General features: G+C 37.7%; 1 protein-coding gene across 4 annotated transcripts in view; it reads left to right on the forward strand.

Moving 5' to 3' along the window:
• Positions 1–27,897, forward strand: part of KCNK2 (potassium two pore domain channel subfamily K member 2) — a 157,748-nt gene that overhangs the window by 27,653 nt on the left and 102,198 nt on the right. For 3 of the 4 annotated variants that reach the window (XM_066993656.1, XM_048057552.2, XM_066993660.1), the window contains one exon: positions 23,784–23,979. In XM_066993656.1, the coding sequence (XP_066849757.1) occupies positions 23,946–23,979 (34 nt within the window). In that variant the 5' untranslated portion in view covers positions 23,784–23,945. Of the gene's footprint in view, positions 1–2,977; positions 3,410–23,783; positions 23,980–27,897 lie in introns of those variants that run through there. The other variant, XM_066993657.1, reaches the window with a different exon arrangement.

Consider the following 27,897-nt stretch of genomic DNA (forward strand, 5'->3'; position numbering starts at 1 on the left):
CTATTCTGCAGGAGTAAGGAAATGACAATCTCAGTGCCTATGCAGAATCTAATTTGATATGTTTCTAAGCAATATTAGTCTCTTACCTGAAGAGAGAAGGAATTTCCTTCTTTCGAAGGAACTTGGTTAAAGTTGTACTCAGAGTTTGGTTTTGCAAATGTCGCTTGAGATTAAGATTTTTTTATTTCAATTCACAAGTTGGAATAAAAAGATTTGAACTTTGAACTTGATTATTGTGACATTTCAGTTATGTTCTTATTTTCACTTTTTCTGATAAAACTCAATCAGGAGAAAACACGAAAAGGTAACAATAAATATCAGTTTTGTTCTGTAACTTTTACTCAAATGAGTAATAGCACTGAGTTTGGGGTGACTTCTGTTGCTTTAGGACCACAGTGATGGGAAATTGTTTGGTTCTTAAAGATTTAAATATTTAGTAAAATACAAAGTTTTATAAAAATTCAGTGTTGTTGGACTTTTCAAGAGACACAGCAACTAAACAAACAATTGAATGATCTAGCAGCAGCAGGAGACCTGCTAATGCAAATACTTAGTGGAGTGACTCATAAAAACAAGCCAAAAGAAAAACATTAACCAGCTTGCCCTTCCTCTTTCCCTTTCTCCCTCCCTCCTTCACTTCTCTCCACCTCCTCTATCTTAAAAGCACAAACAGATTAACACCAGGGAATTTTTCCCTACTTCCATGCGGTACACCCCAAAGGACTGGTAAGGGAGGCAAAAGTGAGATGCTATTTCATCTTAAAACCTAAACCAATCTATAGAAGTCTCCCTCTTGCTGAATCACTGCAGGGAAAGAGGTCTGAAGAGCTTCTATAGCTGCCTGACTACACTCTTTAGTCACAGTCTTTGTGTACAGGGCTAGTCCAAACATGGCTGGCAATGCTGGAGTAAAACAAACATCAAGACTAAGACTGCAAATGTAAATGTGCTGCAAAAACTCTTCAGAGGCTTTAGAAGCATAAATATTTATAACATAAATAATTGGAGACTTCTAACCTTTGTCAATCTTAATGAACTTGTGGGATTTTCCCAGAAATTTGTGTTATCCTTTAGTCCTCTGCTTTCTTCCCACCTGTGTGTTTTTTAGTGGACATTATAAGCTGGGTGTACTGTGCTTGGATTTTTCTCTGCAGTTTTCTGTGGCTTTACTACAGTAAATTTTCTTTCCAGGAAGCTGCAGTCACATGAGTTTAACTAGCAGACCTCTTACATTGTGAAGTGATCGCAGTAGCAAAGGATCCAATTTGAATCAATATGACATTCAATCTATTAGGTGAAGGCTACTTGCAGCACAGGAAATTAAAAATATTATTGTCTGTGGTTGCCACAAACAAATTTATCACTGAGGAGGGAGTCCATTCTCTTAAGGGGATCTCTACAGCACAAGTTTTACTACTCAAGAGAACAAACCAACTGCCAATGTTTAGACTACCCTGTGAACCTTAGTGGAGATTATGCACCTTGCAAATTCAAACACACCGTAAAGACTGCAGATTATTTTTTATAGTCTTTTTTATTTGGTACAAACTACATACCATACAAAATCTGTATTCTCACTCATAACCAAAATAATCTGACTGGTACTTAAAAATGTACTTACATCTGCTCATTTATCTCCAGAGTACATCTTAATGGTGCAATTATAAATTACTCTTCTTCTTGCTGAAATTTTAAAAGTAATGTCTATCCTTTGTGTTTCTCATCTAATATATAAATAGCCTGATTTGATTCTTGGAAACCTTTAATTTCTGGCTGCAATAAAATAGTAGAGGAACATGTTTCTAAAATACATGTTTCCAACCACTGGAAGGAAGTCTATCTTACTAATATCTTTATCATTAATTTGCAGTAATGATCCAGAAACTCAAACCAGCAGGAAGGATAAAAATATAGCAACAAGCCTTAAATAGCTTGTTGACAGAGAAGCTTTAGAAATAAATTTAGCCTCAGTTGCAGCTACAGTTACCATTTGCCACTCTCTTTTTCTATGGCATTGTACTCTGTGTTGTTTACTATTTCAGTGTGCGTCTGCACACTGTCCCTCGAACCTTCATAGGAAACTACGTGGCTAAATGCAACCCCATAAGAAAAGGCAAGATTTGGGAGCTGGTGCAAGAAGTCTGTGCTCGACGCCCAGTTCAGTTCAGGGCACACCATCATTCTCAGACTTTGTAAACAGGGCTGGTGGATTCTGGTAGGTCCTGGAGTCATGAAGCTAATTAGGTGTTACGGTTGTAAAGTACCTCAGCTTGGATGAACCCATCCACCAGCCATATGGAGTACTGCAGTAATTTAGTCTCTGCAGTGGCACTCAAGTAGAGGAGATTATTTCTAGGCCCTGTGATGAGGTTAGGCTTGGAGTGGGGGGCTTAACACCTTCACCTGGGACTCTTACGAGTATCGCTTTTCTACGTTAATTGCAGAATATCCGTCTGCACAGCTAAAGGAAGGATTAACACAGATTTAGTCTCTTTTAGAGAAAGGCAAGATCTAATACAGTTTTGTAGGTTGAGCTTTACCCTTTCCAAAAGGAAACCCAGGACTACAAGGTTCCAAGCCCTTCACGCTTAAAGGAAAAGTGACTATGCTGATGGATATCTGTGGGATTTAATTCACAGTATTGAGGGCAATTCAGATTATTGCTATGATTTTTTAGTAATTTAGTTATTTCATTAACTTGTTTAAAAATAATTAGCAGAGTCTGTTTTATGAAATTTTCAAAAAAATCTCAACCTGGATGCAGATGAGTGATCCCTGTTGAAGTGAAGTTCAGGAATATCCACTGAAGTATTTAATTCTTATGACAATGGCACATTCCATGGCATTGCTATGTCATGTGTTACCTTGCTGTAACATTATGTTGCTTAAATCACTATGAAGCCCTCTTCTCTGCGTTGTGCAAGAGACCTGGTGATTGCTTCCCAGCAATGATGAGAATGAGTTATGAGCCTCTCTGCCTCTTCCTAAAATAACAGGGAATGAATTTCATGTGGGCAAACACTTGACTCATTCTTCTTGGAATTGATAGCTTACCACACAGGACTTGGAGGCTGCTCAGTGAACCAGTCATGGTTCACAGGAAGAAGAAGCCTCCAGAGGAGCTCAGACACTCAAAGAATAACATTCCTGGCCAAAAATAACCCTGAGCACTGAAAACAAATTGAAAAAAAATATTGGTTTACTTGTAAATCTGTTGCAGCAACATGTACCTCCAGACATATCTGAGAGATGAATGGTACATACGTCTTTTTCTCTTCACTCTTCTGTTTCCAAGTAAAGCTTCTTCCCAACCAAGCCAATGCCATGCATGATATACATGGCTTATGATCATGGGTCACATGAGCTATGTCAGCTGCTGTTGGTGAAGACCCCAGTGCAAGATGTGAAGGTAAGAATGGCTGCCCTTGGACAATTGCAATGATACAGTGGTGACCTCACCTCCACAGAGGGACTGAGAAAAGCAGGAACGCTTAGGAAATGCCAAAACTGAAACAAGGACAGTGTGGGAGAGGGACAGCCCTGCATGTGGTGCTGTACAGTGAGGACGGGCAGGCTGCATGCAAAGCACATCCCAGATGATTGTGGAAGGATGGGTCTAGTAGCATAGTGGGCTGCAGTGCAATGCAGCCTGTTGCGCTGGGAGTTTCAGCACTGTTTTTTTATGGACGTGTGTGAATGTGGGTGTGGAGGTAAGGTGCATTCCGGATAGTATAAGCGGCATATCTCCTCCACGTTCGTGCACTCTGGTGAACTGGAGATCACCTTTTCTCCCATAACTTCCACAATCACTATCACTATCTCCTATAATTCTGTAGCTGACTGTGGGGATAGTTATGGCCAAATGTACACCATATTTTTGGATCTCTGTGTTTTGTCTTGACTGACAGGCCTTCAGCAGACTTGTTGGCACAAAGTAGGAAATGGCTCACTGACAGCAGAAGGAATATGTCCTTCTTGGAGATATGAATCCTTCCTTGGATGAAGGAGCTGCTGTGTACTGCCAGCTAGCATTCTTGCTGATTGTTAAGTTTCCAAATTAAAAAATGATTTAACTCTACATGAGACAATATGTGCTATGAGATGATGATGTGGTGTGGATCTTTATTGCACAGATAGGGAATCTAAAACAAACCTAACCACCACTCACCTTTTTTTTTTTTTTTTCCTTCTCATTCCCTTCCCTTGTCCCTTGCAACCACTCCTCCCTGGCACCAATAAAACATTCTTTCCTCCTTCACAATTTTAAATAGGGAGGTAATGAAAGTGATCAGCCTGCCAAGAGTAAGGGGAAGGGGCTGGAAACATTTGGTGGTAGTGGGAAATAAAGGAGAGGAACCAATCATTCCTCAAAGTCATTCCTTTTCTTCTGAAAATATGTAATTCCAGTACAGATGCCACAGAAAGAATAATCTTTCCGATTGCTAAGAAAATGTTGGGAATGCCTGCTCCAAAAAGTATACTTAGCATCCTTGTCTGTATGCTGACACATCAGCCTTCATTCCAGAGATGGCATTGGTCTCAAAGGAAAGAATAACATTTTTATTCCAGAATATTAGTGGCCTGAGGCTAATCTCTGTGAACTGTCTACAGCTGAAGCTCTTCTGCACTGGGAAATGACATTCATGTTGGAACAGGAATGCAGGAAATTAATGTGGTAACAAACACAGCGCTAAACACGGCTGTCTATATTTGGAGTTGGGCTCTCATTTGTGCGAAACCCACTTTACCTACACAGGAAGCTATAAAGGGACTGTGAAGTGGGTATAAATGCTAGAGTCACAGGCATTTAACAAGACATGGAATACCCCAACTTAAAAGACATTTTAATGCACTTTGCTGGTCTAAACAGAAGGGGAAACAAGTAATTAAAAGAGATCATTGTTTTCTGGTCATGGTAGCTTCATGCTGAGGTCAAATTTATGCTGGATTAACACAGATTAGGAAAATGAAAACCCCTATGCACATCTCTGTAAAATAAACGAGGATCATATTTTTATATTAGTCTGTTAAAAGCAACATGCCTAGCATGGTTATGTTTACCTGTAGATATTGGTGTTCATAACCCTAGGAAATACCTAGCGCCATCTGCCCATTCTTGCAGAGGTTCTTGCAGAGGGATCACTTAAAAATGGCAGGTGCACACTGACAAGAAAATCCCATTTGCTAAATGTCTTTAAGGAGCACACTGCCTCTGTTCAATCCAGCTGCTATTTTTGTTAGGACCTGTGCATCACTAGGAATGCTTCCTGTCATAATGCATTATCTTTTAACAAAAATGAGTTACATTTTTCTTCTGTGAGAATTGGGATCTGGAATTACCTGTAACGAATTTGTACAAATCATAGTAAGACTGGAAGCATTAGGCAATAACTACTTAATCCTATAGCTATTTTATTATCATTTCTTTGCTATTAAGATAGAACAAGTAATTGAAATTTTAATCTGGGATATTTGCTAAGACATTAAGCCCACTGTAGATTCAATTAATGTTGCAGTGCTGTGGGTTAAAGATGAATTCCCTGTTACAAAGATATGAAATTATTGGATCTCAGCAGTTTTGAGGTAAGGGATTGAGTTGAGTTGGTTGTACTTGCTGTCTGCCCACAAGGTGTACAGAGACGACCAAAAGGTTAGCAAGCCTTATACGGCTTTGTTGCATGCTAATACAAATAGACCTGCAAAAGCACGATCTTCTGAAGTTAACCTATAAGGTAATATTTTAGCAGGCAGTCTAGTGCAGGCATAATAAAAATAATGAGGGTATGACCTTGGGGAGTACTATGTTTGTCACTTTCTGATCCAGACTGTATGTCCTTTCCATTTAGCTTGAATAGAATTATATGAAATATTTTTAAAATGAAGGGAAATGCATAGTACAAGGTAGAAGGTGCTGGTGTTGTTTTAGTTCTGTTTTCATGCCGCATAGAAAGTGAGATAGAGTTTTGGATATGTTCCTCAAGAAGAGGAGCCAAGAAATTCTGTTTTTAAAAACTGATACTGACATTTATTCATAGCCAGAAAGAATGAGGTACCTCCTGTGGCTTAGTTACCCCACTTTTGCTAGAGGATTGCTAAATTGTCCCTAGTTACTCTATTTTCAAAACGTAGAAGCAGTACTTATGTTATGAAAATTAACTAGATAGTGTATGACAAATTGCTTTGAAGACTGAGTATCAAAGAAATTGTGTACTTTTAAATAGTGCTTGGTATTTAATAACTTATCAGATAGCTGGCTTCTTCTCCCTCTGTCTTGCAATAATTTTGCAATTTGTTTCGATGACAGTAGGATGACCTCCAGAGTTTCTACAATTTTCATCTACGTTTTGTTTGAAGACTGCAATGCTCTAAATGACTTCTGTATTTTCTCCAACCCCAGTCCTGTTTGACACTCAAAAAAAAAAGTCCTATGATAATTCAGGAGACAAAAGATCTCCTTAGGCCCTAAGATCCTTTAACATTTCAGGTATTTTATTGCATCTAAATTCCAGCAGTATGTTGGATGCACATTTTCTCTACTTTCATCACTCTTCATTCACTATTTAAAAAGAAAGCCAGTTGTTCTGTCATTCTGAATACTTGTGACAGATCCACAGTGACTTCATGTGGATGTGATCAAAGTGAAATCATGCCTAATAATAAGAACTAATAATAAACAGCATAGAACCAGCTTGATTGTACAATTGTGCACAGTTTAAGAGAATAAAACGTGTGCTCACTTAATGTAGAGAACTATTGTTTTGTAAGAATAATTTCCAAGCTATAGGAAAATAAATTTAAAACTTGTGGCATGTATCCTCATCTGAAAATGCAGGGGAATTTAGAGCTGCATGGGAAGTTTGTGGCTTAAACCCATCTCTGGGGAAAGTAGAAGTGTTGATGAAGTAAGTCAGGGTAAAACAGTGACAACTCATCCATTTAAAAAAAGGTAACTGTATTGTGATACATCTGAGAGGGTCTGCCAAGAGAGATGATTTATTTCTTACCCTGTTGTCCTCTGCTCAATGTACATACTTCTGTCTATTCTCAAAGGTAGGTACTGAGCTGGCTGGACCTTTAGTCTGGGCTGATCTTTCGGGAGCTGCACCCTTTCTCCTCTATGAATGGGAATAGGCTATGCCATGTCCTGGCTGTGCCAGCCTCCCGTGTCCTCACCTGATGGCTTCACACCAGGAGTGTCACCAGCGACGGTGACCTTGGGCACTTGTCTCAGCTGCTGCCGAGCCTCTGGCCTTCTAGCACTGGTCATTTTGTAAGTTTCCCATACTTTGTCTGGTCCTCCAGCTCTTTCGGATAACATAACTGCACTCTGGCTTTTCACACTTGCACAAGAGCTCTTTTTATACTTCAGTTGCTGGGAAAACAACAGGAGTACATGAGCCAGATTTCATGCACCAGTGCCATGTGTAACAGGTGGACAGAACTTTATGTGACTTAGTTCTTGCTGATGGATGCAGGGCTGTGTAGGACACTTCTTCCTTCCCCAGTGCAGACATACAGGTGCTTTCCAGTGGGAACTTCTCACTGTGGCTGCAAAGTTGTATGGTTACAGCAGTACTTAAGTTCAGGGTTGTTCAGACCCCTGGCACAGAACGTGGTCTGTACCAAGTAAATTGTATTGGATTTAGAATCTGTTGTTGACTCTCATTTAAATCAACATACATGTAGGAGAAACAATTAAATATATTGCCTGCTAACTACACAAAAGATGTATGTATTCTATTGCATCTCATTCTATTATTTTTGTCCTTTGGTTAATAAATATAATAAACATGCCCAAGTTAAATACATTACTGCGGGATGCTAATATACTGAGGATATTGAATATAATAGTCATCCTGGACAAATGGTCCAACAGAACAAATGAAAAAGTACATAAATAAGTTTTTACGATTTGATGCGATTATTCTGTCTTAAATTTCTAGGGACAATAATTATCACTCTAATTTCTTTCTCAGAAGTCCTAAATAGCAAGATAGAGGAAAAAAAGGACCATCACTGGAGTCACAGACCAGTAACTGACTTAGATCATCTATAGTGAATTTTAGTCTAGTTTATTTTAAACAGTCAGTTGTTTAGCATATGTATACTTAGGAGAGTCTCTCCTAAGAGCACAAATAATATTAATGTGTAATATAGTCGTGCTTTATAGAGGTATATGTTCATTATAATTTATAATGGTTATTATAATTTATCTGACTTTGGTCGAGCTTTGATTATCTGTTACTTGTTAGCAGACTTCTGCTTTATTTAATAATAAATAAATATATAAATTATGAGAAATAATGAGTATTTAATGCAAAGCAAGCTTGCCACACTTACTTTTTAGTGCAAAAAATATTTCAAAATATCATTAAGCTTTCCAGCACGCAAAAATGCTGAACTAATCACTCAACACTATTTTGTGTTCTTTGATAAAAGTTTCAGCATTGCAATGGAAAACAGCAAGGTTACCTGCCCAGTGCAATTTTCATGCAGATTCCACCTGAGCCCTGAACTGTAAATGTATATACTTTACATAGGTTCCTATTTTTGTGCTGTACATGCTCAGTGTTGGAATAAAAAGAAGAAAAAAAAAAGAAATCAATGTGCATCTGAAGGCTGGGTTTAGCTTTGCACTTAGCTTGACCAGGTTGGTTACAAATATGGTACATGAACTCTAGAGTAAGAGTGGAAAAGTAGACCACTGTCATACATTCCTTTAAACAGCACACAGTTTTATAGATACTGCTACTTTTCTTACTTCTGCATGCACCATGCTCTGTGGATGTCTTCAGTAAATAAAAAAAAAAAACAACAGGGTATAGGTGATGTGTACAGCTTTCTGAGTCTTCACACATCGTGGCAAGACCATACAAGAAATCCTCTTACTCTTTCTGTCATTCTTCTGTTGTCAATCACATCATCCCTACCAAAGGCATTTAATCGGAGCCTCTTATCCACCTACATACAGCAGATAGCCCTGGAATTTTCTGTCCTAAAACCTTTGTAGGGTACAACTCTAGTCTTGTTTGTGTTGATAATATACCCATATGAGTAGCATTTCCTGAGTTTTCCTGTGGTCTTTAACTTGACAGACTTTGTTGGATATGGGCTTTTAGGCTGTCATCGTGTTTCATTTCCCAAATATGATTGAAAGAGGCCTGTGCTGTAATCTCCATATGACTGCTGGATTTTTATATTCCAAACACCCACCGGGAAATCTTAACTGCAATACATCTAAAATGTGGCCTGTAGCTTTTTGCAAAATTTACGGACAAATTCACAAATATTAGTCATGTTGAGAGATGGTACTCATTTTAATCCCCAAAACATGATGCCAAATAACGCTGTGTCTCCTTACCTGTACATTTGTATTGTTAAAAATTATTTCACACACAACTGAAAAGCAGGGCAGACAAATCCTTGTATGAAGCTTCATATCACTTTAAGTTTAGTGCTTGAAGGCTGTGCATCAAAGCATTTTGTGCATCATTAGTTTGTTCCTTGCCAGACTATGTGGTACCCACACAAATATTACCATCTGGTAACTTCTGTTTAAAGCAGCTGTTGTCAGAGTATTCCAGAATTTTAATCGGTATCTAGATTTCTAAATACCAAAGCCAGGATACCTTTGATCTCATTGCAAAGGGAAGAGCTTCTTGAGTTATGGGGCTGCATTACAGATTGCTGTAATCTTCTCCTTGCACTAGACCCATGCACAAAAGGGCCATGTTCCAGTTACGAGCATCCAGATGATAACTGACTTGTTTTAGGATAGCTTTCTGTGAGAACATCTGCAAGGTAATTAGGCTTTACAAGTCTGACTTACATCACAGAGAGGGAAACGGTGAGAGGAGAGTGAAACAGAGCAAGAGTTGTCCACTAAATTGTGATGTGCTGGGAATTGTTTGGGCTCTTGAGCTTTAAGGCAGTATGTAAATGAAAGCATGGTAACTTTGGTTTGGTGCAATGCTTCTTGGCCTTACCTTGATAAAAAGCAGCTACTTTCAGTATTTGGTAGATGTGGGTCAGATCACAGTTAAATACTGAAGCAATTTGAACAGCTTTGTAAGCAGCAAAGTCCTAAAGGACCAGTATGCAATGTGATTTTTTTTTCCACAAGAATTTATTTATCATATCAGAGAGAGACAATAGTGGAAAGATATTCATGAAAAAAATGGCAGGAAAGGGGCTTCCACAGCTGACAAGAAACAGGTGTGAAAATTCCCATTTTCTTGAATCACCGGGAGTTTAACTTTTAAGCTACAGAAGTAATTTAGTAGGAAATTCTCTGTGATACAGTGGTGAGAAGTAGTATTGCCTTCACTACAGTCTCAGGACTCGGTTATTTTGTTACCAATAGAAAAGTGGATTTTTCTCCAGGGAATTCACTATTCGTTTTTTTTTTTTTTTTTCCAGTTAGTGGAGTTTTGCCATTGATGCGGCATGTAATAGTCATGACATGTAAGTTGTAACTATAGAAAACACCGGTATATTGCTGAAAAATACAACTCTTTCTAGGAGTTATTGGAGGGGAGAAAAGTGGAGGACTTGTTGCTATAGTAGTGTTATAATGTAGCCCACTATTTATTCCTGCCATAGCTGAATAATATTGGCATGGGATTTCTGTGAAACACAGCAGAGTGTAGGTAAGAAATCAGTGCATACATTTAAAGGTTTGACATAAAAGTGTTCGCATATCAGTTCTCCATTGGCTGATCGTACCCATTCCCAAAAACAACAAATGGAAGGCCATTCCCTTCCAAAATTCTAAATATAACATTTTTGTCCCCCTAACCCTTAAAGATTTGTTCTTCTATGCTGTGGAAATCCTGTTATTTTAAACACTTCTTTTCACTTTTAGAAACCGCTGAAGCTAATGCTGTTTCTAGGGGATGCTCTTCAGGAGTGTTTTGCAGTGTGGGCACTGGGGTTTACAGGTATTGCAAAGAGAGAGAAGTGCTTTCCTGTGATTCTTCTATAGCTTCTCACAGCTCTCCTTGCCTGCTGAATTCTTATGATTAAGGTTTTTCCACATTTTTGGCAGCTAAAGAAGCCACGTAGGCTTGACATCTGGTTGTCCCATGGAGTCTAAGACACAGGTGGGGTACTTGTCTCTGCAAACTCTGCTTAGTACGCCATTGCTGGTGTCTTCTGTCACTGGGACTATATGTTTCCTGCTGCTTGTAGTAATCTACCTGCTTGCTTCTGACACAGCAGCCTGGATACCCTTTCAGCCGAAACTGTACTACTTCTTCACCAGGGATTAAGGGAGTGGATCTGAGCCCTACGCTTTCACACAGCTATTGTCTCTGATCTTGTTCAGATCAGAATACAATTCAACAGTGAGCTACGTTTATCCTTTGTTAATAGCTCCACAGAAACAGCACAGGAGATGAATTTAGGTGAATATCCTGAAACATAGTATATATGAAGACATATGCTCTCTGTATTGCCCTTACTTATGTTTAATGCATATCATTTATTTTGTAAGCTTATCAGTCCAGGCAAGAGAGTGGGTTTCTATAAAGCAGTTTGTTTTCCCTCTTCTCTGACTTCACTGAAGGCAGAGACAAGCTGGAGGCACCCACACTCTTTTATGCATATCTACTGCTGTTCATCAATCAGAGAGCCACAGTCAGCTCATCAAGGCACTTTGCAACCTTTGTAATGTGCAGTTGCTGGTGAATTTTCCCCTTCCAGCATATAATTGCTCAGTCCCTACTTTATCATGGATTTAATAAGATATTTTTCTCAAGCATTCAAGTGCCTTTGCTAAAGTACAATTATAGTGATTATATTAAGAAAGGTCGTGAGTTGAAAAAATGCATGAAGCCTTGTTTGGAAATGAGGTAATATTAGCAACACAAATTACATGAAGTTTGGAACTTGACCAAAACAACTTAAAGAAGAGCAATTTTTGGAAGACTAAGATATTTTTTGAATATCATAAAAGTGTTTAAAGTATTGAGAATATCACAACAATGCTGATTTTAAACAGAGGAATCAGACAGTTATGATCTCACACTTAAGTAAATTAAAAGTGATTCTACTGCAGCAAATATGATTCTGGCAATAGAAAAACAAATATAAGTAGAAGGAGAACCAACCTAAGAGATCCTTATCCTTTGGGAAACTCAAAGCACATGTCAAGCTTGACATTTCCTGACTATTTTCTGTGTTTAAACAGGCAAAACCAATGTGCCTCTCATTGCTTTTCTGGTGCCCCAAATGTCATCTCAGTATGAATAACATATATGCATACATTCTGCTTGTACTAGAAATCATAGCACTTAGCAGGGCATTCTGCTGTGCCTTACTCCTCCAGTTTGGCAGACCAGAGTTCATAAGAAGTAGTCATCAGAAAGGAGGGAGCTTGCAAAGCCATGACATTTCAACAGTACCCAGCTTCTCTTAACAAAACTCTTGATAGGCAGAACAAAAAAACAGGCTGTATCTTTCGAGAGCCATTTGATGTTATTGAGTTTATGCCTGGAGCACCAGTAGCATTCTGCCTTGTATGTTAGAACTAGACCATGAAAGTAGCCTGATTCTATTAGATCCGCTTGTGTAACATTTATACTTCTTTGGGTTTTAAAAGAGATAGGGACATATGACTTTCTGAATCACATTAGACTATTGATTGATAAAGTCAGATATCTTGCTTCCTGCAAAGGCCATGACCTAATACATGAGAGTTGCAAATAGCAGCTATTCAGATCTGGCCAACTATAAAATACTAAAGACAGAAAGTAACTTCTGCCTGCTCCTATCACAGCTCCAAGAATTTAAACAATCTATCCATATTTATCTATTGCTAGTTAACATTGTCTTAAGGAAATATTTGGAGCTATATTTTTAATTAATATATTTATGTTATGAAAAAATAAATACGATTTTATGGACTTTTCATAAAAGCAAAGAAATATCTATTGACTTTGAACTGCAGGTTAGAAAAATGGAAATCCCCTTCTCCCCTTCCCTGACATAAACAAGTTATTGAGATATTAAACAAGCATATCTCAGAAATGAGAGAATGGGAAACTGCAGCTTGTTGTGCCGAGGGCCACTGATGGAACTATTTCTGGTAGTAAATTTTGTTCAGTTGTAAATCTGTGTTGGCTTCAGCCCTCAGCCACTATCTATGGATTTAATCAATGTTTGAAACTGGATGAATAATTCTATTTGATCTATTTCAGCTTGCGATATCCATCTTCAGGTTTCAGCTCCTTCATGTATTTATCCACATACTACCTAAATCCTTTTAAAACTGTGTTTGTCTCCCCTCAGGACGATGGTTCCAATAGTATGAGCTGCCTCCTAGTTCTGCAAAGGGTTCTGCTTAAACAGAAACAAATCAGAAAGGCTGTGCATGGGCAAAAATGCATAATCCAGCCCTGATGTTTCAATCTCTGGATTAAGTGGATACATCATTGATATTCTAACAACACTGAAGCGAATGGCGCAGTTCCCATGCATTTTGTAAAGAAAATGGCTTCAGGTTTGGTCCCAATTCTTGCATGTGAGACTGCAAAATTCAGAATTGCTCATACTGTTTTGAAATGTCCAGCTCTACCAAATGTCTCTTGCCAGTTAAACAAAAGAGAATGCAAAGCTGACTAATGTTGTTGCACAATAAATATTTCTAATAATGTGTATTGAAACCCTTTTTATATCAGCCTTGTGCTACAACTTCAGGTTGGTCTGGTTGAAATATAGCTTCCTTATATTAAAGAGGTCAGATTAGGCTTTCTAATTTAAATGATTTTGAATCAACATAGTAGCAGGTGATTCATTCCCTCCTCCTAAAGGTATGATATGACTACTTAGGTGCAAGAGAAACTTGGTGAAAAATGCTGTGATTTAGTGGTGGGGATGGTTATCTGTTTATTTCCAATTTTATGAAGTCTTGGTTGGAGCAGCTATTCTATCTCTGGGCTAAAAGACCATCCTGCATTTGACAGTCTCTGTATTTCGGGCTTACACTTTCTGGTTCTGTTAGAACTCCGTTCCTTTATGGGTTTCAGTTAATGTGCCTTATGTCCTTCATTCCCTATTAGACATCAGTAAAAAGCTAATATTCAGTACAACCTATTTCTAAAAGCTAAGAAATATTTCCTTTTCCTTCTTTTTTTTCTCTTCTTTTTTTTTTTTTTTTTTAATGCTTCCTTAATAACTTTAATGAAGCTGTTTCTAGGTACCTTCCATTCAGATCCCACTCTTCTCAGTGAACACATTTAGCTACTGACATCAGGAAAACAAAATTATACATTTTGAAAACAATCAAAGTGTGACAGTTAATGGCAATGTGATGAAATAGGCATAATGTGGCTTTATTGTGGGCAGCAGAAGACTGATGTTCTTAATTATTCATTTTCTTGCTTTTAGGTGCTTGGATTTTTAATGTAATGTAATAGGTACCATTTTATCACATTGTTACATTTAGCGCCTTGAAGTGGATTTTGGATTATTTGTGATGATTTGGTTGTTAGTTTGGTAATCTGGTAATGTTTGGATGAAATGCAGGAGCAATCTATAAAGTGACAGGCTGGTGAGAGGGAAGGTCAGACGGATGTAGTTTGCACATCATTGCGAAGGTATAGGCTAAAAGCAGTTGGAGACCTTTTTTTTTTTTTTTTTTTTTCTTGCTACCAGTATTGTGACAGAGCTGCTGCAAAGCTTTCCAGCAACATGGGAAATAGTATTTATTTCTGTTGCAGTGGTTAGGAGTTGAGGCCAAGGCTGGAGATGGACTAATTGTTCCTATCCTGATACTACGTGATGAAAAGGAAACTTGAGCTGAGTTGCTTACATTGCCCTCTCAACATATTTCCCAGTCCTCTCCAGAACAATTGCAGCCGCCATAGCTTCTGATGGCTCTGCATCAGACAACAGGCAGGAAAGCTTCTGCAGTTTTGCTGCATTTAGCTTGCTTTTCCAAGTTGCTGCAGTCCACACAGTAGAGATGGAGTTGTCTCTTGTATTCATCCTAGCCTGTGTTTCTTCCTTCTCATCTAGTGTGACTGTTGCTGCCCTTGAAATATATGTTTTTGTGGCACAGGAGTAAGAGGACACCCCTGTATCTTTATATAACTTCTTACTGACTGTGGAACAAGCATATGACAGGAGAAAGTGGAAACGGGGTCTATTTTTGGTCTGACTCTTCCCTCACCTGGTGAATTGGAGAAGAATAAAGTCTCTCTTTCCCTCCTCAAGCATAACAGTCAGTAGCATCTCACTGTCTCATTGTAGAAGAAAATCCACGCTTTTAACAATCTGTTTATAGAACACAAAGTAAGAGTCCAGTTGCCTGTAAGTCAGTGGAATAATGGTACAGTTCACAACAACTTTGCACTGCCTTGTCCTTTTGAGTAATTTGGGTTCAGAATTATCCAGATTCACCTGTGAGCAGCGATTCTCTCCACTTGTACGGAAATGACTGGAAATACATCAGTTTACTCCTGCCTTCAGGGCAAAGATTATAATAAATTTCAGATTATGAACTGAGAATATATAATGCCTTCTGTTTAAGTGCAATGGAGATCATTTTGTTTTTCATGGATACTGAATGCTAGTATGGATTCAGCAGCTCGGTTCTTATTTATCTTTCAGGCCATTAAATCTGACATTTAACTCTGTGGGAAACAGAAACCATTTTGTTCCCCATTCTTATGAAGTCATTAGAAAGGCTGAGGTACATCTGTAATGGCAGTCCATTAATATAATCATCGTATTTAATAATAGGCAACTTGCAGGCTTGGATTTTCTTAACACCGTTACTGAGAGAACTACTAGTCCTGGTCTTTCCAAGGGACTATGGAGCTTTTACCTTCCTTCAGATGCAGGCGGTCGGAGATGTTCAGACCACCCACACCCCCTGCAATACACTGCCCAGCAGAACTGGGAGAGAAATGTAACTATTAGACTATCTTGTTTCAACCCATTCATGCATTGATGTTTCCTGGGTACGTTTTCTCGTCTCTCTATAATACCAAAGTAGATCTGAGTCTTATGGCAGAAATTCTGAGTAAGTACCGGGGATGTAAGCAACTTATGAAGCCAGTCTTGCTCCAGAGATACTACACGGATGGCAGTCAGACTACTCAGAAAGGCTCATTATCATTTCCTAATGTCATATTCCCATCATCAAGCAAAATAGCTTAATCTAATGCAAACAACATGTGCAAGATGTTTGAGTGTCTGGTGTCACCTATTCGATATATAAATATTTAAATACTAACTTATGGGATATTGTTTTTCTAACATGCAGCTCTGTGTTTTTCTAAGACACAGCAGCTATCCATCTGCCTCAAGTATACAAAAGCACCCATATTTTCTATAACTTGTGTGCTCTCATGTAATTGAAAAAAAGTTCTAGTTGCTTTCTGAAAAGTGACAGTAAATAATTCCATCTTCATGCTAGGGCTATTGAGTTATGCTGTCTCTTTCCAGTGATACAGTCTCACAGTCTTCAGATTAATCCTGTCTATACAGACCTGTTGAGCACAGTGAGTTACTGCTGATCTAGCTGCAGGCAGCATCCATCCCATTCTGTTGATCCACGGGGAACAGAACCCAGCTCTTAAAATCCTTCCTTGGCTGGACTGAAGTTGGCAGTTTACAAGCCTGTATGAGGAGATCAGCTTCTTCAGGAAAGGCTATTTCTGTGTACTTTTGAATAGGATGATCTTATAAGAAAGAGTAAATGTAGTAAATAGCTGAAAGCTGCTGTGCGTGACTAAAACAGGACAGAATTGAATTGTTGGTGTCCCAAGTTTCTCCCTTCTAATGCTCTATTCTTTCCTCTGGATTAGCAGCCATTTTCATGAACACTCATTCCTTCCCCTAGCTGTTGGCTAAGAGGCCATTTCTGAGACTGATGCAATATCTTTCAAGATGAGAGTGCTTTTCATAGAAACACAGGTTGTTGTCATATTCCTATCCTATTCCTATCCTTTTTCTATGTTGTCATATTCCAAACCTTTCCCCTAAAACCCAATACACCTGTATACCACACTGTAAAATGGATGGAATGGTTCGTTTTTCCTTCCCAGACTTCCTTATGGCCACAGCAAAAATTTTATTTTAACACCAAATTTGTGACTGTCAATGTAGCTACCTCACAGTTATGTAGATTTTCTATGGAGACATGGGGTGTCTTGTCTGTGGGGGGAACTCCAATTTAGCAAGGTGGGTAAATCTGCAACTCTGTTAATTGCATAGTCTATCTATCTTATTACCTTATGCTTCAGCCTGCTCTGAGTCATCTGTTGTTCGTTTCTTCCCTTGTGAAGTAATGAATCTGTGCTTCTCTTTGTTTTTCACTCAATTCTGAAGTATTAATAGAGCCTTTTTTTTTTTTTTTTTTTTCCCCTTTGGAGCGTGTTGCTTTTAAAACTCATTTTGCTTCTTAGCCTTTCTGATGCTATTATCGTATTCCCATACCAATTCTTTATATTCACACTTTGTCCTTTTATATGATTCTTTATCTTAAACGCTAACAAAGGGAAATTTATTTAAGAATTGATACAAATTATTTAATTTCTTTTCAACTTTTAAAGCAAGTTCATAATTCTGGTTATTCTTACAAAAATAGTCATATAAATGCTTAAATTAATTGTGGATCTTGTACAGTCTTGTCACAATGTAAAGTATTTTCTCTCTCATTTTTAGTTTGTCACTGTTTACTTTCACTGCAGCTGTGGTTGTGTGCCAGTGTAGTATGATGTTCCTATTGTGTAGCAATACTTTCCATGTCAACATATATGTGTGGATATCTGTCCTTTACAAATATAATTTTACATCTAAAATCTACAATTCAATTCCTATGTCTCCATTTTATCCTAATTTCTTAGAAGAAAACAGTCATCAGCAAATAGTTTCACTGCAACTGGAGTCAGTGGTGCCACTTGTATGGTTATGCCTGTGATGCTGCTGTTGAATGAAGGTACATATATGCAAACTTTTCACCACCCTCATAGTAAGGAGGAAATTCTTTACTCTGAGGGTGGTGAGGCTCTGGCACAGGCTCCCAGAGAATCTGAGGATGCCTCATCTCTGGAGGTGTTCAAGACCAGGTTGGATAGGGCTTTGGGCAACCTGGTCTGGTGGGAAGTATCCCTGCCCTTGGAAGTGGGGTTGGAACTGAATGGTCTTTAAGGTCCCTTCCAACACAAACTATTCTATAATTCTATGATTCTATGATCTTACCTTCCAACAGTACCAATAACAGGGAGATGTGTAATATAGGAACTGAAGTTAGGATCCCGAACAGTTTGATTCCTACTCCTTGCAGTTCTGGCACAGCTAAGGCACCTTACTTGTATCTGTAGAATGGACTAGTATCAGTCCTACCATAGTCAAATGATGTGAGACTGAATAGAGAGGCATTATGACAAATGTGAAGAATTCAGAGTATTGTTCAGGTAGAATTCATATGTCTTTGAAAGTAGACAAATGTTTATTTAGAAAAATAGTTTATATTTCTATTCCTTAAGTGTTGTATGAGAGAATTTTCCAAAGTGCTGTTTTGCCAATGATTTCAGAAGAAACAGAATTACCCTGATAAGATTTTTCTAAAGAAAAACCTTACTTTGAATATTTTTCTAATGAGATAATGATGTCATTCTGTCAGCTGTGCATTTTTAATTTATCCCTACAAGTGCCATAGCTGCTATGAATATAAAAAATGTGACATTTTTAGGAAATTTACATCAACACACAGAAAGAGATTTGATATCTTTATCTAAATCAGGAAAACATGCTGTATTTAAATAAAGATATCTTCAGGTTCAGTCAGCACTTTGGTCACAACAACCCCATGCAATGCTACAGGCTTGGGGCAGAGTGGCTGGAAAGCTGTGAAGATGAAAGGATCTGGGGGTGCTGATTGATGCTCGCCTCAACATGAGCCGGCAGTGTGCCCAGGTGGCCAAGAAGGCCCACGGCATCCTGGCTTGTGTCAGGGATAGTGTAGCCAGCAGGACCAGGGAGGTGATTGTCCCCTTGTATCCTGCTCTGGTGAGGCCGCACCTCGAGTGCTGTGTTCAGCTTTGGGCCCCTCACTACAAGAAGGACATCGAGGCTCTGGAGCGTGTCCAGAGAAGGGCTACGAAGCTGATGAGGGGCCTGGGACACAAGTCCTGTGAGGAGCGGCTGAGGGCACTGGGGTTGTTTGGTCTGGAGAAGAGAAGGCTCAGAGGAGACCTCATTGCTCTCTGCAACTGCCTGAAAGGAAGCTGTGGGGAGCTGGGAGTCAGCCTCTTCTCACAGGTAACCAGTGATAGGACTAGAGGAAAAGGCCTCAAGTTGCACCAGGGGAGGTTCAGGTTGGAAATGAGGAGACATTTCTTCTCAAAAAGAGCAGTCAGGCATTGGGACGGGTTGCCCAGGGAGGTGGTGGAGTCACTGTCCCTGGGGGTGTTTAAGGAAAGGTTGGACGTGGTGCTTAGGGACATGGTTTAGTGGGTGACATTGGTGGTAGGGTGATGGTTAGGCCAGATGATTTTGGAGGGCTTTTCCAACCTTAATGATTCTATGACTCTGTGATTTACCTGAACTTATTCAGGGCTTGTTTGCTCAGATGCTGAATTTGCCTCTCCAGTTCATGGACTAGGGTGTTTACAGCCTACCTATAGGACTGTTTTCAGATGTTGTGTCTGATGTGAGACCTGAGAACTACAAGTTAAGAGGCAGAAAACAACGGTTTACTGAGCGCTGACTCACTGTAAACCAGTGTGTGAGCACCCCTCAGTCTGTTTCAGGACAAGACTGTTTAGTTGAAGTCAACTCCAGCAATGTCTGAAACTCATCTGTTTGACTTGGTGGTGAAGCAGAAAGCAGAAGATGCTTTTGGAAGCTGCCGAGGACAGATTATTGTTTTATTTCTTCTGAAACAGATTAAGGGATGAAACTATGAACGAGCAGCTTTGCCAGGCAAGCAGCCCTGCCTGTGGGGCAGCTGTGTGTGTCGCTGTGCAATGGGTTTGAACCTTGGCCACCTTTGGACCTGGCCCATTTTCTCAGATACAGGGAACTGAGGCCAGCTACTCCAGATAAGGAAGTTAGGGGATGTCTTTAGCCTAACATCTATGGTAACCAGCCCAGTAACCCACATCTTGTGATGTGACAAGGGACAAACAAGTGTTTCCTGCTCTTCTTTTTTTGGTAGCTTTCCATGCCTTAGGTGTGAGAAAAACATCTGAACTTTCTTGAACTTTGTAAACAGGAAAGGCTTTTATTACCTTCTTCAGAGAAGAGCGATTTGAGTAGTTTATTTATAACAAAATGTCAACAGATTTATGTGTGATGGTACAAGAACAAAAAGACATTTGAAACTTTGAATATATTCTTGCATTGTCTTCTCTCAGCTCATATAGCACAGCAAAAACCTTCTCTGATACATTAGAGAAAATGCTTCTGGGTCTAGACATATATTGCTACTGTGCTCAAATGCATAGATTACTATGCATATGCACTGTATGCAAAGGAGAGATGTTCTGTTTGTGGTAAACCATACAAAATTAGCTGTATTTTTTGTTCGAAAATTCAATCAGAAAGAGAAACCTGGAATTGTCTAATGTAGTTTTTGATGGAAAAGAGGAAAAAGGTAAAACTATTTTGAAGGTTTAAGAGTATTTTTGAATTGTCTTGAAATGAATAATTCAGGCTTTTGGGGAATACATTCACAACTGCAAATTGTGATCAACACAGGAATAAAAACAACACAGATAAAAGGTTGAAACATGGAAAAGCAAAATAATAATAATAAAAAATGCCCAAGCCATTTCATAAAGCAGATAAACTTATGGGACTAATTAATACTGTTTTTGTTTGTTTGCTTGCTTTTCAATCTAAATTGCCCTATCTGACATTGTCTTCTGGTATAAATGTATTCTATAGAAGAGACTAAAAAGACCCTGAAAAAGTTTTTTGGTAACAGGTTTGGAGAGAAGAGGATAGTGAACAGAAAGGAAGCAAATAAACAGTGAGGGCAAAATGGATGTTGATGTAAGATCTACTAGCCATAATACTTTTTCAGTCTAGAAAACTCAGGTGACTACATGTTGCAGACTGAGATACATGAAATCAGAGTAATGGCTGTATAGGCTTAATATATATATATATATGTAATGCAAATATAGTGATATTTCCATTATTTTATGAAAGAGAATTTCATCTACCCCAATTCTCAAGAGATAACCCAGCATAATTCCAGTTCCTCCAGGAATTTCAAGAAAACCTGTTAATTAGACTCTGATGTATAGAGCCTGAATCTCCCCCATCATGAATTTACACTATAAGATCTTCATTAACTGCAGCAGATTCAGATTAAGTGAATTTGTTTAATACACCCCTAATTATTGTTAGTACGAAGTGCGGGCACACAAGATTTATACAGAGAGTTGTGGCAATTGCTCACAGAAATGAGTTACACAACTTACAGAAATGAGAACCGGTAATTTGTTTGCTTGTGTAATAACCAAATGATCAAAAATGGCCTAAATAAAGAGAATTGATCATCTGATAGCATTTTTGTAGATGTGCACACCAGGAATACAATTTTGCCTATGGAAAAAAAAAAAGAGGAAAAAAAAGAAAAAAGATTAAAGCTAAGCAATCAAAGGAGATTTAGAGCAGAAACATATGCTATGAGGAAAATCTCTCTTGATAATGTATGCCTTCATATCACAGTGTCAGGCTTGCTTTGACCATCTTTGATGCTTTTTATAGTTCCAAAAACTTACTTATTTTTGACCTAAAATTCCTGAGCCTTGGTTTTCTGTGGGATAGACTGTCATTGGTTCGTAGGTGGCAAGATTTAAATGTTTGCTTTTCACAAGAGACACACATCTGTATTAAAAGACCTGTACCACTTCAAATGAAACAGGAGCAGAGGAGCTTTGTCGATGAGAATGGTTGCTGTAAGCAGTTGCTTGCAGAGAAGCTGGGATCCTGTACTTAAAATGTACAACATAGAAAATGTTCTCTAAAGAGCTCCTTACGCCAGTGACTTATTATCAAATAATGCACAGCAAAGTCTGCTGCAAGGCAGATTTTCCTACAATATGTATCTATGTCTTCATCATAGTTGTTCAAAAGCTTAACTATCAGGCTCCTGGTAAGTATAAAGTTTTAAAGTTAATCGAAAAGACTATTATGGTCTTGTTTTATTTGGTCCTTGTCAACTGTGATTCACATTTCCTGCTCTTCGCTGCAAACAAAGGACCAAGAAATCAAATAAAAAAAAATGGTGTTCTAATATATTTGGCTGACATCAGGGCTTTAAGCAAAATATTAAATATTTTAGAGCTTCCGATAGAAAGTTGTGAAAGTTGGGTATGTGAAACTATTGAGGTATCTATCATAGCAACTCAGATATGGCACATCCCCATATTAAGAGTTTCTATGAAAATTTTAAGAAATTACATCATATGACTGGCCATGAGTGCTGTAATTGCTTTGGTGCTGTCACATATGGGTCAGTTTCCAAAGTCTGGGCCAGATTACCAACCTGTGAAATTCATGAAAGAAGTTTGTGTTTAATTAAATGTGAGGGATTGAGTTCTTTGTAACACAGTCTTCCAAAGCTTTTTTCTTTTTCTAAGATGGTTTTCTTTTTTGTCTGGAGTTTATCTGTTAACCATAAAAGAATTGGAATTATAAGTAGTGGATCAGAAATGAAGCATGCACAAATGTTTGGCTACAAGTTAAAGTCCCAAGGGTCAAGCCAGATTTTCTTTTACTGAACATAATATTAATTTGTTTGTAGCTGGATATCTATATTTACAAGTGGATTCCACAATGTTCAAGAGCTATAATTACATTAATTCTCTTAACACTTCTCCATATATTCAAATATTTAAGATGATATGTCAGAAATTTCAGAATAAGGTTATATGACTGATATATCACCACGTTACTTAAAATAGCATTGCTTGTCTATTTTGTTAGGTGGCCATTATCGCAAATATTCCTGTTTTCTAGAATACGAAATAATTATGCTACCTATATATTTTGAAGGAATTAAAGAAAAAATAAGCAGTATGCCTCAAAACACTGAGATCTGCACTTAGCAAATCCAAGTGCAACTGAAGCTAGGGAACTAAATAACTCAGGGTCCTTTTTCAAAATTCATAATTGAGATAATCATAATATTGCACCACATGGGAAGGAAAAATGGATAGGGGAGATACAAGATACAAAATTGGAAAAAAAAAAAAAGGAGGGTACAGAAAAGAAAATCAAACCTTGTGAAGAGTATGTTATTCCCTTCTCCTTTGTCCTAATCAAAAACTATTGATACAGTTGAGAAAAGATACTTGAGAGCCTGGTTTGTGACTTCTACTTAGGAAACTCATGAATTAAAAAAGAAATTGTAGCAATGTAAGTCTTCCTTCTTTAAAGAATGGATCAAATTATATACTTTGAGGCACACCTGACTCTTAAAATATACTGGGGCTCTTTCAGCAGCAATTAGACTACATGCTGCATATGCATGTTTCATGTGAATGATGCTTAAGAAAGGAAGAATTAATGGGAACGCTGATTTTGATCTATTCATTTGTAGCAAAGAAGCTGTGGTCTTTTAAAGCCTTCTGGAACATTTGAGATACAATTATTCAATCTTTTAAGGGACTCTGGGTAATTTTCATTCAGGTTTCTATTTCCTAACCTGTTCAATCAGCTGTCATTTGTAAAATATTTTGAAGATATAAAACATGCTATAAATGCCATGTATCATAATTAGTAACTCACTGGTTTATTTTTATGTGTCTATTGAGTATTTTGGACAGGAAATACAGAAAGAGAACACATACATGTTTGTGAGAAGAGAGTATGTTATGATGCAATGACTTGTTCAGAAGACTACTTAAAGAGAGCCATGAAGGAAATGCTTTATCTAAGACCAAAAGCATGGTGACTTCTGAATATTACATCACCAAATGAGGAACCTACAAGCAAGACATAATTTCTACTGTAAGTACCATTACTACAGACAAATATTTAATTTAGTTGAACTTTGCAAGTTATAATCAGTTTCCCTTGTTTAAGACGGTGGACTAGAGTGAAGAGTTAGATTGACTGATTAATAATTACATTGGAGAAAATGCCTCAGTGACATATGTTTCATTTATAAATAAAAGAGTCTTTTTTTAGTTAATGGCCTTCCTTTTGAAATACTGATTGTCTATTAAGGTCTGATTAGACACAAAGTTGTGTATGAGTTAAGGTTTGCTATATCTGAATGGCATAATTTAGGAAAATTGCACCAGTGTTCCAGTATGTTATTATTGAGAAGGCTTATTTGTGTAGTTGGAGATATCTTCAACTTTAATATCCTTAACTTAATAAAATTCCACTGTAATACTGTGCATATTTATTTCCTTATAACAATACAATGATTAATTTGGAGCTTGGATAAGGAAAATGTTGAGTAGACTGGTATATGTCCAGAAAACCACTTAAAACGTGCTTTCACTTAAACACATTAGTGTAAGTAGTCCTACCGCAGTCACATATTGGAGGTCCTTCTGTTTTTCCTTGGGAATTATCAGCAGGTATGTAGGTTTTGGCTGGAAAGTTTTCTTAAGCCCTGAAGGAAAATTCTATCCAAAATCTGAGAGAGAAAGAAATTAATGCTCTAGTGTTTAGACTGCATGAAATAGGAAAATCTGTTTGCAGATCTCTACTCTGCTTGATTCAGGCTTGTACCATAGGTTTCTGAATTAGAAATAAGTCTTTCATCCACCACAAAAGGAGTTGTTCTGGGTTCAGAACATTTCTGTTTGCTTTTGTGTATTTAGTGTTCAAGTTTTTGTCTTTTTTTTTTGCTTCCAAAACTTCACAAAATGTCTACTTCCCTCCAGTGTGATGTATGAGTGTGCTTTGTTCATGAGTAAGAAATATTCTGCTTCTGCTTGGTTGTCTGTAGTCCTGAATGAGCATAAGGCTAAACATAATCTTGAATAATATTTTTGGATTTGTGATAAACTACTTATCATCTTCAAAATGGAACCTTTAATACCATATAATGGAACTTGATTCTTTAAGGCAGTTCAGTTGTTGATACAGTTATGAGCCTGCTTTGGATCACTGACTGCATTTATGAAAGTGAACAAGAATTTGTATTTATTTGGAATGCTTAATTATGCTGAAATGATACCTTCCAAAATGCCTGCCTTTTTTTTTTTTTTTTTAAGGACCACTTTCCATGAATTAATTAAATGCTTTATTACATATTCTTTTACTACTCTAAGGTGTGTATTATACTTATAAATGCTGAGGTTGGAATTACTGATTAAAAAGCCCAGCTTATGGTGATTTCTCCTTGTTTGACATTCCTTCGTTCTCTGATCTCTCAGAGTATCAGTGATCACATTATTTTCTCTAGTATTATTTTAACTTTGTTTTCTGAAGCAATGTCAGAGGCTTTAGATAACCTGTTAACCATTAGCTCTACATCTGAAGAATAAGTAGTTTTGAATCTTTAGGAAGCTAATTAACTCGAGCATTAAATTTTAATTTCTAGAAACAACTCCTCCCACCCCCCAAGTTATTGTCTGTCAATTTTTATCCCATGATCCTAAAGAGAATGGAAAACAACTGAGGTGAGTTGTACTGAGGTACCAAGGCTGCTGTTGCACCCAAGTGCAGTTGTTCCATAGCCTGCAGCACCACTACAAACTGTCCATGACAAATGAAGAATGCATTTGCAGAGTTAGAAGGAGACCTCAGGCAGGCAGAATGTAATTACCTAACGAGAATTTGAGAAAGCCTCAGGACCACCTGGGAAGGAAGGTGTTGTTGCTGTTAGTAGGGTGCCAGGCAGAAAATGTTTTCAGATTATTTACTACACTGAGTAACCTACAGTGCAGTCATAATTTAAAATGATAGAACACTAAAGAGAAAAAATGTACAGTGTCAGTAATTTTCAACCTAGTAATGAAGCATAATGGAACAGAGCCATCATGCTATATTACACAATCTGCATTTTATAGAATGTGTGAATATAACTTCAGAGCAGATATTTGCTGTCTGTTGGGTGAAATTGCACCAAATTTATATTAAAAAAACAAAAAGTACTTTTCAAAAGAAAAGTGAAGGAAGTAACTACTCTCTCCACTCTGAAACGGAAGTCTCACACGTGGACTTGGATTAGTAGGACACAGCCCTTTTCTGTATCAGTAGCATTAAATCTGAGGGGTACATTAGAGTACATTTCAGAAGAGAGTTGGTGCACCACATTTAAAAGGAAGGTGGAGGTGAATATTAGCCATGGACTGTAACACAAAAGCCTTTTCATATGGAAAATAAAACATAATGTTTATGAGCCCACATCAGACGTGGTTTGCTTTGAACATTGTGTCTAATAGACATTTAATCTATACATCTTTAGGGTTATTGATGCTGTTTCAGTATTTGCAGGGCAGAAGCTGCAAGAAAAGCTATAATTAAAAGGAGAAAGGTGAGGATAAGAGCAGAAATAAGGAAGAATCATAAACAGCCTAGTATCACAATACCTCAACTTCTTTTTCTGAGGATACTGGAGAAGCTGAGATGACAGCCTGTTAAGAGAGTAGGAAAGAGAAAGTATTTCTTGTATTTTTAAATGCATTAACACTAGCTATTATGTTTGAAAGTGAAGGAAAGTAAGTAGGAGGCTGTCCCAGAACTGGCAGTAGTTATTTGACCAACTGTTCACCTTGCAAATATTTTTGCACTGCCCAAATGATGCTGCTGCCAAATGGATGGTGTTTTATTCTTGTGGCCTCTGTTCCATTATTCCGTAGGTCTTCAAATTTCTAGTTTTCTAGATTAGCTAAGGAGCCACATCAGTGAATGTATCCAGACACATTTCAGACCACCACAGCTGTGAGGACTTATTTTGTAGAGAGCATTTAAATTTATTTATGTTTAGTGTGTATGTTTTGTGTTTCCGTTGGCCATTGGTGAGAACTCTACTGTAGTCAAGATTTTAAATTTGGAAGTATACCAAGTGCAGGCCAGATGAAAGCTGAAAATTGTCTGGGACAAGATAATGAAACAGGTTTTGAAGAAGTTTGAAGAAAAAATAGATGGATATTGTTTCCTAATAACTGTAAAATATTAAGTTTAAAAGACTTACAAGCAGTACTGTCAAAGCATGTTTGAAAAGTAGAGAGGCATCACACTGAGATGAAATAGGTTCTTCATGTTCTTGTTGTATTTTAATGATTGATTACCACAGATAAAATACATAGTAGCTTAATTTCCTCATATGTATAACCACTTCCTATCTCTATTGATATGCAATGAAAAGAGAGGATTTACTTCATGCATCCACTTCTGGAAGAGAAGGGAATTGCTCAATGCTTGCAGGCAAATTCTTATAACATTCAACATGTTCTAATGTTAAGATCTTCAGTATGATGTGGTAAGACACAAAGTAATGTGAAGACAACTACCTTTTTGGCATCCTTCCACTGCTTTTTTTTTATTACATCAGTCTTTATTTTTGACTAGCGGAGAGAAAAAAAAATACATGATTTAAAGTAGTCAAGGCCACATTTTATCAATTTTGTGTTTTGACACAATATATACTACATGAAATGCTGTACTTAATACATAGAGATGTCCATGCATGAGCCCACTGTTCTTAAGGGAGGTCAGAGTGGGCTGGGAGAGGGATGTTTTTATTTGTGCCTTTTCCAGTAACGACGAAATGCAGGATAACAGTGAGATGTAATAGACTGTTTTCAAGGATTCTACAACAGTCTAGCAGAAGTTTGATTATATTTTTTTCTACATCTTCCTCCATATCCCCAGGAGTTTAGGCTGGGATCTAAAAATTTCTTTCCTAACAGTTCTGCCTGTTTAAGTAAAATAAAACCTTTTACACTGCAGTGATGGATAGAG

The sequence above is a fragment of the Anser cygnoides genome, chromosome 3, assembly GCF_040182565.1.
Source record: "Anser cygnoides isolate HZ-2024a breed goose chromosome 3, Taihu_goose_T2T_genome, whole genome shotgun sequence".
NCBI classification, from domain to species: Eukaryota; Metazoa; Chordata; class Aves; order Anseriformes; family Anatidae; genus Anser; species Anser cygnoides.